A 14,692-nucleotide genomic window follows, 5' to 3' on the forward strand; every position below is an offset into this window, starting at 1 on the left:
TTAACTTGTATTTATTTATTATTTTTGGTTTAATTAATTAAGAAAATTAAAAGAGAAAAGGTTGAGCTGGCTAGAATGGAACTTGGACCAAGCAAAGGGCCCCAGCTCTTTGGGAGTCAAAGAAGGGAGGGAAGTCGGCCTCCAGGCTCAGACGTGGGGGTGGGCCCCTTCCATTTAACTTCTTAATTTTGTTAATCTGATTAATTTATATTAATTATTATTTGATTGGATTAAATAAAATTAAAATATTTTTAATTGAATTTGAATAAATTTTGGATTGTGAAATTATTAATTTTCATAGGTTCAAATAGAGTTCGAACTATTCTATCATAAATAATAATTTTTAATATTAAATTTTAATTATATTATTTTTTATTCATAATATTTATAATTAATGTAATACTTATTAAAATTTATTAATTTTTTAAATTATAATTTTAAATTATAATTATTTTTATAAATTAATTTTAATTTATTAATTCAATTTTTTATTGATAGTATACATAAAATTAATTTTAATAAAATATTTAACAAATTTTAATATTTAACGAATAGTTTTTAAAATATTCAAGTAGGAGTTTATAAATGATAATTTCAAATTTTATTCAAATATTTATAAAATTTTAATACTCTATTAAATTACACAATTAAGAATAAAATATATTACTAGTTATTTTTAAAATATTTATATTTGAAATTTTTTATTTATTAAAATACCTAAATATCATAAATATTGGAATAATGATATCAATTAAACAAATATTACGTGTTAACTACTTGATCATGTTAAGTAATCAATTGCCACCATTGGGAATATCCGAATATAAAAAACCAAAACCCTTTCTCTTCTGTTTCCAACGAGTCTCTTAAGCGTGTAGAAGTAGGACCCACGGCTGACGTCACTGCCTTCTTCTCCTATAAATAACCCTCTGCCCCCCTTCTCTTTGTTTTCAGATTCAAAACAAATTCCCTTCTTTTCCCCGAATTCTCTCTTCCCAAAATCTTTCAAAACCGAACTCTCTCTAACCTTCCAACCACAGAATCCAAACCAACGCCAAAGAGCAAAAAGAGGGAAACCCCAAGAGAAAGAAAGAAAGAAAGAAAATGGTGAGAGAAATTGAATCGGGGAAGAAGAGCTCAGAAACTATCAAGTTTCTTTGTAGTTATGGCGGCAAGATTCTTCCACGTTCTAGCGACGGCAAGCTCCGTTACGTCGGCGGACTCACCAGAGTTCTCTCCGTGGATCGTTCCATTTCGTTTACAGGTTCGTTTTGTGTTTCAAAGAATCTTTTTCTTTTTCTTTTTAGTTTTTTGTTTTATTTATTCTTTTTATTGAAAAGAGTGTTGAATTTTTTGTTTTGTTACAGAGCTGATGGTGAAACTCGTTGAGTTTTGTGGATATTCCGTAACGTTGAGGTGTCAGTTACCGAACGGCGATTTAGATACGTTAATTTCGATAAAATCGGACGAGGATTTGAGGAACATAATCGAAGAGTACGATGGAGCGGCTCCGTCGAAGATCCGAGCAATCCTTTCACCGCCGAAGTCACTCAAGCAAATCTCTCCCCCTCCGTCGAATACGTCCAGTGTCAACTTGTCCTCTCCCACGTCAGCCGATTCCGATTCCCCGTTGAAGGCCGTATTCCGTCGACGGAGTATATCTCCGCCACGGCCGATGGCATATCCAGTCAGAGCTTCTTATTATCCCTGCAACCTGCAGCAGAACCCTAGAGTTTTCTTTACCGCTCCTCATTCTAATTACTATTGCCGGCATTGAAACTAGAGATTCCGGGACGGAAGAATGACTCAACAGCCCCTCAGTCGGAGGCTTACAGAACAAATATACCATATAGACAACGGCCATAAAAATACCGTAAAATTAAAAAAAAAGAAAATTAGTTGATTAGTGGAACTTTGAAACTTTTATTTCAAAGTGCGTTTGGATTGTAAAGTGAGAATCGAGAAGTAAATTTTTTTGGTAATTGATGAATCTTTTGAGATTTTCTTCTTCCCCAAATTTTCCCTGCAATTAGCATGATTTTTCCACCGTTAGGGTTCTGATAATAAGTGGGCCGCCGTGACGGATTGGGAAAATTCCGAATTAGCTAGTCACACTTCTGTTTTCTGTATCAGCGCGAAATATTTGCAGCGGTTGACGCGTACGGGACTCAGTCAGTTCAACTGCTTGACACGTGACATGACTAAGAGTACAAACGTAACAAGTTGATTGGTTGGTCAAAATGTTTTTGTAGAATTTATACTTAATTGAAAAAAGCTGTATAAATTATGATTTTAATTTTTCTTTTTCTTATTTTGCAGGGCAAAAGAAGGATGGGATCAGAATCACTAGCTGCCGTAAGGTGTAGTGATAATATTTCGTTAATTTTGAAATATCTTAATCATGGTGGTTAAGATACTCGATAATTTTGAATGTAATTAAAATTTAATTTTTTATTTTTTATTTCGATTTGAATTTAAATCAAAATAAATTTAAGTTTTAAAATTATATTTAGAATTATTAATGAATTTGGAAGAGTATTATATTAATTATATAAATAATTTATAAATAATATTTTTAACTTTAATATTGAAAGTCATTGTTTTTACGGGTTTGCAGGGAGAACTCTGAAATCATTACTTGAAGTCATAAGTATTATTTAAATTTTGTCCCAATTTAATTAAATCTTTAATTATAAATTATCTATTTAATTAGAGTAGTGTAAGATATTCTTTAAGATATTCGATTAACTTTCTTCATGGGAGGACAACTTGGAAGACTGACAAGTGACGGCTGGTTGGAATTCTTTAATAAGCTTTAAAAATGGAAATTAAGAGGAAAGAGTAGAAAACGTGTGACAGTTCTAAGGATAAAAACAAAATAAAGCTGCGTATGACTTAGTCCTCCATGGGTGAGGATGGAAACGAGCAAGACAGGACATGAAAGAATTAGTGTGAAGAGAGAAAGAGATGGCCACCCCATTTCGCAAGGTGGGACCGTTTGATTTATTTGAATCTTCCAAATTTTGGTTATGGGGTCAAGTCTTTGTGGAACTATATTTGGCATTATACTTTGGTGAACTTGTGGGGACTCAAAGTGATTGAAACCTTCAAGCAAAGGAAAGGGTAAATCTAAATGGTCGTGAGATTAACACTTTCTATATTATTAGAATAATTAAGATTAAAAATGATAAGTGATATTTTAATTTTTAATTAAATGAATCATTAATTATAAAAGTTTATTTAATTTATAATAAAAATACAATAGTTTGATTGAAAATAATAAAACAAAATTGATTTATTTAATTTTTTAAAAAATATTTAAAGGTTTTTTTTAAGTATTATATCATTTATATTTGATGCATTGTCCCTGTATAAATTTTATACAATATATTACCATCCCATTAATAAATAAATTTAAAAGTTGAGAACCTTAAAAAATATACTCCCAATTTTAAAATTATTAATTTAAATTTTTAAAACTTTTTTTTTACCTTTACACATTTATAAGGTGACAAAATATAATTAAGTGATAGTAAATAGATACTATACATTAACAATGCATTAAATATAAAACCTTTACATAAATATCGTTACTTCCCTATGTACCCATTTTGATTATGATTTGTAAAATATATGTATTTGGATTCACCTTTGTGAGCGTATTATTTTAGTTAGTTCACTTTATTGGAGAAAGCCTCATATTTAACCAAAGAGACCTTATGGAAGTGGTCAGCATTAGCTCAATAATCAATCTCCTCTTTGACTGTTGAAAGATCAAAGATTCAAAGTAGGTTGAGCCACAGACGAGGACTCCCTCCAAGGTTTGATCTTTATATGGAAATTGGGTTGCAACTTGAAAATGACAACTTAACTGTCTTTTCTCTTTTGCTTTCTCTGCTCAGCCAAACGACAGAAATGGGAACAAAGATCTTTTCCTAACCTCATTTTCTCGGGCCAGGAATGATTTAGAAAGGGGGAATTGAAAATTAAAAAGGAATGGCTCTGATTGAAGCAAGTTGCAAGAAAATACATGCGCAATACAGGCTTTGTGGCAACATAACATCAAGCAATGCTTTATCTCAAGTCCTACACAGGCATTACAGAGCTTGCGACTAGAATTTTTGAAGAAACGGAGGTAACAAAAACGATGAGGCAGAGTATTATTTTTTCAACCAGTTTCTTGCTCAAACTCCTCAGCCTCAGATTCCTCGGCATTGTCAGCATCATCATCGTCTGCATCATTATCATCATCTTCTTTATCATTATCGATGGTAGTCTTCCCAATCACAACCAGGTTTCTGTTAGTATCTCTGATTTCATTCAACTACAAGAATCAATTACACAAGTGTCAATAAAGCCAAAGCCTGAATTTGCGAAAGTGAAAGTCACCGGCAAACATACAAAACTGCCCAAATGAACAACAGCTTCTACTCACTTCTAATGATTTGAATGAATATCATCTTCTCGTACTCGTGTTGACCATCGTGATAATAAAATGTAAGTTACTGATGTCATAAACTACATATAACCCAAAACTAGAATTCACAGAAAACGAGCAGAATGACAGTGGAGACAGAGAAAGGTTTTCATGAATGTTATCAGTCGTTTGCACTCTATCATGAAGGGAACTGATAAGCATGTTATTCACCACGTAATCCATAAACTAAATATAACCCAAATTTAGAATTTACCATAAAAGAAAAAAAAAAACAAAACAGAACGAAAGTAGAGACGGAGAAACATTTTCATCAATGGTATCAGTTGATTGCACTCTATCATGAAGGTAACTGACAAGCATGTTATTCACCACCTAATCCATCAAACCTTCAAGCTCTGGCATCCATGGCCAGATAGACTTCCTACCTCAACCTCACATCTCCTTCACGACAAGGCATTCAACCTAGCTTTCTAGCAATGTTAGGGGAAACAACAAGCAAGGCCAAAAGTATATAAAACCATGGTTTTTTAAAGAATTTATGTGCCAAAATCCTGCATTCGATTATAAATCATACAATATGAAGTTTCCAGCCGTTTACTGGTGGTCAGCAATAGCATATGGCTCTCGAAATCTTTCTAAGTACTCAGTACATTGAAGTTATACCGCTCCGATCGAGCAGTTAAACTCATTATACTCACTGTAATTTGCTGAAGATCTTGCCCCAATCATTTAGGAAACTATCAACAATGACAATGTTTTTTCCTTACAAACTTAGACACTGATCTTAATAGCACTTGAAATTCTGTCATCAAACTTTGGTAATGTAACCAGGCAGCAACCCCAAAAAATCGAAATGCTTAAACTGAATTCCTGTTCCAAAAGATCCTAAGAATTTGATTGCTAGCTTTCACCATGAAAACCCATTAAGTATCACATCCACTAAATCACAATAAAGACAAAATTGGCTCTATCACTGTTTAAATTTCAGCAGCAAAGAGAACCTTGATGATTCTCAAAAAATATCTACTTCGGCATAATGAATCTCTTCCAGACACAAAATCAAGGGTCGGGTTCAAACAAACTGACTAATTTAATTAACAAATTTGATTTTTTTTTCTTTCTTCCTTCGAAAGATTTTGAATACTAATGCACTACGCTTGAGCAAGAGGAAATCAAATAAACAGATGAGACACTCAATTACCCTTTGCCATGTGATAGGAGAAAACAAAAGAACATTCCCTAAATAGAAAAATGGGGGATTGGAAAAATTTTCAAAGTACCTTTTCTTCGAGATTAGATTCTTCCATGGCGAGTAGGAGCTCTTCGCTGTGGGGTTGCGGCCATTGAGATGGAAGCAAAAACGACGTCGGAATAGTCCTCGTCGTCGATGGGAACTGCGTCATGAACGCCGGAATCTGTAACATCCTTTCTCTCCCTCTCTCTCTCTCTCGTTGACTCTCAAGCTGATCAACTTCAGGGTCGGATCCGCCGGTTCAAATTTCAAATCTCGGCCCATTTACCACTCTCCAGCCCGACTAATTTGTCCGAAAACCTCGGAGTCTCAGACCAATTGAAGATTTTAGTCTAATTTCGGCCCATGCCTTTCAATATCGGGTCGGATTACTCCCAAAGCCCATCCTCGAACCCTTTTTATATTTATAAATTTATAATATATAAAAAACACGAATTTTGAAAAAAATTGACGAAAATAATTAATTATTTTATTATATTTTTAAATTATTATTTTAATTAATATTAATTTAATTTGTAAATATATAAGAATCCTAATCAGAACGAATGACTTTTATTAAAATTTTTTAATATAAATATTAATAACATATTAATTTATAAATAAAAATTTAAAAATAATAATATTTTTATTAATTCTAATAGTATTGGATAATTCATTAATTAATAATGTTATAAGATTTCAATTATATATAATTGAAATATTAATTATCTTTTAATTATATATAAATTTTTTATTTATAAAAACTTTACATTTTATTATTTCGAAACAAATAAAACATATATTAATATAAGAGCAATAATCCTAGTCCAATAAAAATAGAAAAACATCAAGATAATGTTAGCGGTGTTACTTGGTTTATGTGTTTCACATTTCAAAGATGTACTTAATTGGTTTTTTTTCTAAAGAAAAGAGAAAAAATCATATATTACTCGGTGCATTAAATTTGCCATAAATATTTTATTCTTCCCAAATTCAAGCATAAACTAAAAAAAAGCTTAATGTTTTAAAAAATTATTGAATTATTAAAAAATATAAACAAATATTTTATCATATTTAATCAAAATTTTTATTTTTATTTTAAATCAAATTATATTATAAAAACCATCGATCACCTACCATTAACTAACATGACAATTTTCATTTATATCAACATTATGGTGTTACAACACTAATGTGATGTTGATGCGCATGTGCAAATTTTATATGATCATATTATAATGTCATGTCACAATTTATTAGAACTTGTTAAAATTTTTCTAAGTGTGATATGATTGTGAAGAAACAAAAAGGGTTTTGACTAACTACATTTAATCAACTTTTATTCATAAAAAATTTATTTGTTATAAAAAACATAAATAAAGACTTATTTAAATAATTTTTTTTATTGTATTATGCCTTAAAAATATAAAGTAGAAAAAATAGACATAATATCTAAACAAGTTCTTAAATTATTTAAAAAAATTCAAATAAGTTCTTATATTTTTATTATGCTCAATTAAGTTTTTATATTTTTATTTTGAACCGAATAAGTTCTTATATTTTTATTTTAAATCAAATAGATTTTTATAATTAACAATTAATTTAATTAAAATATTATTTATTATTTTATACCATATAACACTGACGTGATATATTAATTTAAAATGATAATATGATTATGTGATATTTTTTACTTTTCACATCAACGTTATATTAATATCACGTGAATATAAAATGATAAATAATATTTTGAGTAATGACAATCAATCAATTATTTATCATAAAAGTTTATTTGATTTAGAATAAAAATATAGAGATTTGATTGAATATAATAAAAATATAAAACTTTATTTAAAAATTTTAAAATAATTTAAAAACTTATTTAAGAATTATGTAAAAAAAATTGTGTGCAGTTATCAAAGAACGTAAAACATGACAAAAAGGCAGATTCTGTTTGTTGGAATTTTCTATGTCAGGAAATGGAAAAGAAAAGTAGGGCTGATTCCATGTAAAAAGAAGATAAATCCAAACCGAGACCCTATCCTTCCCAGGTTTCCTGCTCCATCCTTTTGAGCAATCTTTTCCCTCTCGCTTTGGGTATTCAAAGCTTGAACTCCATTAACAAACAACCAATACCTATAAAGCTGAGCTGTTTGTTTTTGAAGCGGCAAGGGAAGGGAAGGGAAGGGAAGGCAACGAGTATCCTCATTTAGCCTTACCCAAACGCAAAACCAAGCCAACCGAGTCCGACCCTTTTTTCCTTTTTGGCCTCTTTTGGAGCTCACTTTACAATTTTCTACCAATATTTTATTGGTTCTTTCCAGAAATTCCATAACTGTTCTTTCATGTCCTTCCTCTCACGTATCCACGTTTCTCTCAACGGCTTCACCTTCGCTTCTCTCTCTCTCTCTCTCTGCACTTGAGTACCCGCCTAGGCCTAGCTTTAAAACCCAGTTTCAGTTTTTCTTTCTTTGGAAAATTATACAAGTAGTGAAGCGTTTTTAATAGTTATTTTGTGATGAGGCTGTACGTTTACGTGTTGCAAGCCAAAGACTTGGGTGTGGAGGACATTTACGTGAAACTCCAAGTCGGGAAGTTCAAGTCCAAGACAAGGACTTTGAGAAATACTTTGAATCCGATTTGGAACGAGGAGTTTGTTTTCAGGGTTCATGATGTTGGTGAACAGGTTGTTGTTTCTGTTTTTCACCATGATGATGATTCTGGGTTCTTCAATGCTTCCAAAGATTTGGTTGGTCGGGTTAGGATTCCGGTCTGGTTGATTGCTGATGAAGATAATCAAACCTTGCCTCCAACTTGGCTTTCTCTTGAAAAGCCTAAGACCGGAAGGTTTATCAATAAAGATTGTGGTTAGTGCTCTTGGCCAGTGTTTTCTTTTTCTTTCTGTTTCTTTTTTGTGCTACCATGGCTTGAATAAACGTGCTTGGTGGTTTTTTGTTCTCTGATAAATGGAAATTGATTTGCATTGTTGCTGCAATTTTTTATAGCCTTAATGATGAATGTCTTATAGCATAATTGATTGAGTGGGATGTAAGTTTTTAATATATAAGAAAGATTAAATTAAATTTGAATCTGCATTTAATTAGAAATTAAGATTAAATGATATTTGAATCTGCATTTGATGATAGTACTTATACTCAATTGGGCTTTTTAAATCTTGAAGAGCTAGTTCTGTTTTGGTATTAGACTAGATAATGTTGTTAATCTGACAATTGGAAAAGTGAACTAAAGTTGAATAGATACTCTCTGATTTACTTGCCAAAATTTTGTGATTTGTTCAAGGAGATAATGAATTGGATAACTGGTTTGAGTCAAAAGTCTATTTCTAGGGACATATATGGAGGCTTCATCTATCTAAGGTACCTGGCAACATACCCTTTGAACATGAAAAAGTTAGTTTTAGACTTGCGTAGGAGCTGGGACTTCCTCACATGAGTTGCGTGCATAGTCACCCATAACAAAATGGCACTGCAACAAGATTACAATTCCCATATGTTTTTTTTTCATGTCAGTCAATTTATAGTTCCTGGTAAAACAGGGGAAAAAAATAGAAAAAAGACTGGAGATGAGACTAACATCAATTGTGAATTTTGTCGCCGCATTTATTGCAACAATGTGATTGCTTTCAATTGGAGCTTTCATAAGCCTTAGGTTCCCTGAAGGTAATTGATTGCAGAGTTGATGAATTGGTTGACTTGAACTTTGAAATCAAGGTGCCCTCTCCACATTTTAATTCTTTTCAGTTTTGTCTCCCAGCTGAATTCTGTGATCGATTTCCAATTTGCATAGGACATCCGAACAGTTGCTTTTCATTAGGGCAGTATATCCCTCTTTGCTCTGCTTAATCTGTCAATGGAATTATAAATTTACAGTATATTTTTCTCAATGAGTGCAGGAAAAATTCTCCTCACCATTTCTTTGCATGGAAAAGGGCATGATAATTCAGCCAGTCATCTTCTTTATGCACAGTCAGACATTCACCATGAGGACTACAAAGAATTGGAAAGCACATGCAAATTATCTCATGACATATTTAGTTTCAAAGCTCCATGCCTGAAAATCACAGAAGGTAAACACTTAGTGAAGGCTATTGCAGGCCGTCTTGAAAAGCTTTTCAATAAGAATGAGGAAACCTCAAGAACTGATGATTCATCATCAGAATTATCCACTGCACTATCTGATCATGAGGATTCATTGGAGGGACTCCCCTCTAGTTGCAGCTTTGAAGAAGCAATTAAGTTGATGCAGTCAAAGCACAACCAACATGAAATGCCCGAAAACCTTGAAGGGGGCATCCTTCTTGATAGGATGTATGCATTATCCTCATATGATTTAAATAAGTTTCTTTTTGCACCTAATTCACAGTTCAGGAAAGACCTGGCAGAACTGCAGGGAACAACGGAAGTCCAGGAGGGTCCTTGGACATGGAAATCAGGATATGATTTTTGCTTAACACGAGTTGTTACATACACAAAAGCTGCAACAAAGTTAGTAAAGGCTGTTAAAGCAACAGAAGAGCAGACCTATATCAAAGCAAATGGACAAGAATTTGCCATCCTGATATCTGCAAGTACTCCTGAAGTTCCATATGGAAGTACATTCAAGATCGAGTTACTTTACAAGATAATGCCTGGACCGGAGCTATCAGCAGGAGAAGAATCTTCTCATCTCATAATATCATGGAGAATTAATTTTCAGCAGAGCACAATGATGAGAAGCATGATTGAAGGAGGAGTTAAGCAGGGACTGAAGGAGAGTTTTGATCAGTTTGCTAGCTTGCTAGCTCAGAAACTAAAGATTCTGGATTCCATGGAATTATCAGACAGGGATCATATGCTGTCAACTTTGCAAACAGAGCAGCAGTCAGATTGGGAATTGGCAACTGAATACTTTTGGAATTTCACTGTGGTTTTCACCATTTTTATGGTTTCATTTTTCATTGTGCATCTTATACTTTGTGATTCTTCCAAAGTCCAAGGCTTAGAAATTGATGGACTTGATTTGCCTGATAGTTTTGGAGAGCTTATCACAGGTGGAATTTTAATTATACTTTTGCAGCGTGCTTACAACATGGTTTCTCACTTCATACAAGCTAGGTTGCAAAGAGGTGAATTATTACCTCCTTTTATACATACATTATTAGTAAACTCTTAGGACCCAAGAGAAACTACTGCCTTTCTGTCCAAGGATTTTCTTACATTGGCAATCTATTTTTAATAGGCAGTGATCATGGAGTCAAAGCCCAAGGTGATGGATGGGTTCTCACTGTCGCTCTAATCGAGGGTGTTAATTTGGCATCCTTGGATTCGACAGGCTTTTCAGACCCTTATGTGGTTTTTACCAGCAATGGTAAAACAAGAACAAGCTGTGTCAAGTTACAAACTCGTGATCCTCAATGGAATGGTAATCTTCTTACTTAAAACTTCCTGTGCACCTTGTTTTTTTCTTCTCAAGAATATATGCTAACCTGTTTTGATGACATGCAGAGATACTTGAGTTTGATGCCATGGAAGAACCCCCATCAGTCCTGGATATTGAAGTTTTTGATTTTGATGGTCCTTTTGACCAGGCTACCTCCCTTGGGCATGCTGAGATCAATTTTTTGAAACATACATCTACCGAACTGGCAGACTTGTGGGTCTCCCTGGAGGGAAAGCTTGCTCAGTCTTCTCAGTCAAAGTTACACTTAAGAATATTTTTGGATAATAACAAAGGAGTTGAAGCTATTAAGGAATATTTAACAAAGATGGAAAAGGAAGTAGGCAAGCAGGTAAAGACTGAGCCAAAACTATTGATGTTTTGATTGTGCAATAGCTCATTCATTCATAAGGGAAATTATTTTGTTGTCTTGATGGCACCTAGTTACAGTTCAGTGTCTAGTTGATGAACAGGTTGACCTTTTGCAGAAAACAATACAGAATAAGTTTTTTCTGCCCAAATCCTTGTCTAAACCACACTTGGTATTTTGCAGTTGAATCTACGGTCACCTCACAAGAATTCAACATTTCAGAAACTGTTTGGATTGCCACCCGAAGAATTTCTTATCAGTGACTTTACATGTTACCTGAAGAGAAAACTGCCTGTGCAGGTGCAATTTACAGTTACCACGTCGGTACATTTACTTGTTAAAATAGAATGTTGCAATCAACATTTCCAGTTAATGTCATCAAGTGGACATCAAATGAACATGTTGATTCCCTTTTGTCATGTGCAGGACTAAAAACTACTATAAAATTGTAGCCATTGTTTTCTTGCTTGGTTCAGCAACTTTTATTTTGCTAATTTGTAATGTGCAGTAATTCAAGGCAATTCCACACATTTTCTATTCTTAGATAAAGTTCTGCTATAACTTAGCTAAGTCTTGCACTGTATTGTAGTGCTCATGCACGAAAAAGAAAAAACAGATAATGATGGTTAATTTCCATTTAATAATTGCTTCTAGATTCTGTGGGTTTTTCAGTTCATTGTGAACAAAATGGAATTGGATGAATAGCTTGCCAGTTTAATATGGTTCTTCGAATTTTCAGAAGCTTTTGATTTAAACTGACTAGTAAAGAACAGCTTACCTCGTATAGTTGTTGCCATAGAACTTGCATGACGAACTCCAATTCCTGTGTTTTGTCTAGAATTCAGATCATTAGTCTCATGTCTTGGTCTCTTTTTTTCATATTTAAGCAATACATATGTTGAAACGCGAAGACTTGTGGATGCAGGGCCGCCTCTTTCTATCTGCAAGAATTGTGGGGTTTTATGCCAATTTGTTTGGACACAAAACCAAGTTTTTCTTCCTTTGGGAAGATATTGAATACATTCAAGTGCTTCCGCCATCGCTGGCGTCTCTGGGTAGCCCTTCTCTAGTCATAATTCTGAGGAAGGATCGAGGTCTTGATGTAAGGCATGGTGCAAAGTCTCAAGATGAAGAAGGAAGACTAAGATTTTATTTTCAATCTTTTGTGTCATTCAATGTGGCCAGCAGGTATTAGTGTAATTAAATAGCCCAGTGCAGCTCTCTTGGACATAGTCTTGAAGATGATGTTCTGATTTCCATCATAGTATTTCTATTCATAAAAGGTGATTATCTACCATGTCATACTACAGGACAATAATGGCCTTGTGGAGAACAAGAACTCTGACACTTGATCAAAAAGCACAGATTGCAGAAGAGCAGCAGGATCAAGAGGAAAGACCCATCACACTTGAAGAGGTTGGATCCATTCGGGATGTTGAAATTACAAAGATGTCAAAGATTTATTCTGCTGAACTTCCTATCAGTGTAAATTCTGGATTTCTTGACCCTAATCTCATTTACCTCTTATTTGATTTTTAAGCATTTAGGAACTCACATTGCACATATCCTTTTGGAAGTGCGTCCATGAGATTCACAAGAGGTAAATATACTCTTCATATTGAGCATAATGCACCTACCCTGGGACTGCCATAGTCATACCTTATAAGTCATATGCAAAACTCTTCCTTATGACTCTTTTTGTTTGTAATCCTATTAAAAGCTTTGCTAGTAGATTTAAGGATTGCTTTCTAGCTATGGCCTCTGCTGCCCTGCCATGAACATTTTCCATGCCCCCTAAATTAGATTCCAAGCACTTGTAGCTGTAGAGTATCATCCATCATGTTTAGCATAGTCGCTGTATGATGTTTCTGCTATCTGTTATTGGTAGGATGCATAATATATATATAAAAGAAAAACGTATGCCTTCAATTTGATTAACTTATTTAAGTATTTTGGTGGTGGAATTGTGTTTGGCATTGGTGCAGATAACATCACTAATGGAAATTTTTGATGGAGGAAATTTAGAGCATAAAATTATGGAAAAATCTGGTTGTATTAATTATGTAACGACCATTTGGGAACCTGTAAAGCCTGGTGTTTCTGAAAGACGCATCTCTTACAAGTTCAATCGCCATGTTTCAATCTTTGGAGGGGAAGTCACCTGCACACAACAAAAATCTCCCATTGCAAATGATGAAGGGTGGATTCTGAATGAGGTCATGGTGCTCCACGACGTCCCATTTGGTGACCACTTTCGTGTATGTGAAAAACCATTTCCAAAATTTCCCATGCACCCTTTCACTTCTAATGGCTTCATATTGTTTACAAACTTCTTTGTTCTTTCTAATTGCAGGTCCATTTTATGTACCAGATCGAAAAGTCTGGCCTAGCTCACAATGCTTGTAAGTGTGATGCTTACATTGGGATCACCTGGCTAAAAAGCACCAAGTTCCAGCTGAGAATAACTCGAAACATAACGGAGAAATTTATTCATCGATTAAAGGAGATATTCGAACTGGTTGAAAGAGAGATTCTGTTTGCAACTCAACAGGAGACATAGCTGCAGCTTTTGACAGATCTTTCCATGCTTACATTCGTCCTTCAGGAACCTGGAGCAACACTGTTACAGCTTATGCAGAGAGTTTTCCTGGAATCCCATTCAATATCTTGTATGACATTCAAAATGTTAATGATTTTTTATTATGCTATATGAAATATTCAGAAAGGGAAGAGAAACTTAGGCTTTAAGCCTTGTATACCAACATTAGTTGAAACAAACTGTGTTTCAGCTGAAATTTCATGTTCCTCCATTAGAAGAAAATTTTTTAATTTTTTTTACATATTTTTCCATAATTTTACTGTATTATGGGCAATAATGCATCACTCTAATGTGAGGCAATAAGGAAAGGTTTGGATAAATTCCACTTATACCTCGTATGGTTTTATTTTTTTTTATATTGCACCCTGTGGCAATGTATTTTTTTTATTTTCAATTAACACCTTATGCATATATTTCTTTTAATTAATATTTTGACGGATAATTTTTGTTACTACAAAAGATTAGATTGTTAATTTTGTCTAACAAAATTATCAAAATACCTTAAATGTAAATAAATAGTTTAATTTTGAATTTAAGGCATGTTGATAATTTTATTGGATAAAATTAACAAGTTAATTTCTTATGAGAACAGAAATTATTCACATGGTGTTAATTAAG

The 14,692-nt window shown here is 33.4% G+C and overlaps 3 protein-coding genes across 4 annotated transcripts; 2 read left to right on the forward strand and 1 right to left on the reverse strand.

Moving 5' to 3' along the window:
• Positions 929-2,003, forward strand: LOC18604026. Its single transcript, XM_018116744.1, has 2 exons — positions 929-1,264; positions 1,368-2,003. Exons 1-2 carry the CDS (start codon positions 1,105-1,107, stop codon positions 1,775-1,777), a joined length of 570 nt encoding a protein of 189 aa, XP_017972233.1. The 5' UTR covers positions 929-1,104; the 3' UTR covers positions 1,778-2,003.
• LOC18604027 (ran GTPase-activating protein 1) lies at positions 3,980-5,933 on the reverse strand. Its single transcript, XM_007036318.2, has 2 exons — positions 5,719-5,933; positions 3,980-4,324 (listed from the first exon to the last, which is right to left on the reverse strand). Exons 1-2 carry the CDS (start codon positions 5,860-5,862, stop codon positions 4,169-4,171), a joined length of 300 nt encoding a protein of 99 aa, XP_007036380.2. The 5' UTR covers positions 5,863-5,933; the 3' UTR covers positions 3,980-4,168.
• On the forward strand, positions 8,070-14,403 carry LOC18604028 (C2 and GRAM domain-containing protein At5g50170). 2 transcript variants are annotated; one of them, XM_018116772.1, is made up of 9 exons: positions 8,070-8,536; positions 9,583-10,794; positions 10,908-11,090; positions 11,174-11,457; positions 11,659-11,775; positions 12,401-12,663; positions 12,786-12,960; positions 13,461-13,733; positions 13,829-14,403. In XM_018116772.1, exons 1-9 carry the CDS (start codon positions 8,188-8,190, stop codon positions 14,033-14,035), a joined length of 3,063 nt encoding a protein of 1,020 aa, XP_017972261.1. In that variant the 5' UTR covers positions 8,070-8,187; the 3' UTR covers positions 14,036-14,403. The 2 variants fall into 2 exon arrangements, with proteins under 2 accessions (XP_017972261.1, XP_017972262.1); XM_018116773.1 differs by lacking the exon at positions 13,829-14,403 and having other exon boundaries at positions 12,786-12,891; positions 13,016-13,527.

Source organism: Theobroma cacao, chromosome 3 (assembly GCF_000208745.1).
Source record: "Theobroma cacao cultivar B97-61/B2 chromosome 3, Criollo_cocoa_genome_V2, whole genome shotgun sequence".
NCBI lineage: Eukaryota > Viridiplantae > Streptophyta > Magnoliopsida > Malvales > Malvaceae > Theobroma > Theobroma cacao.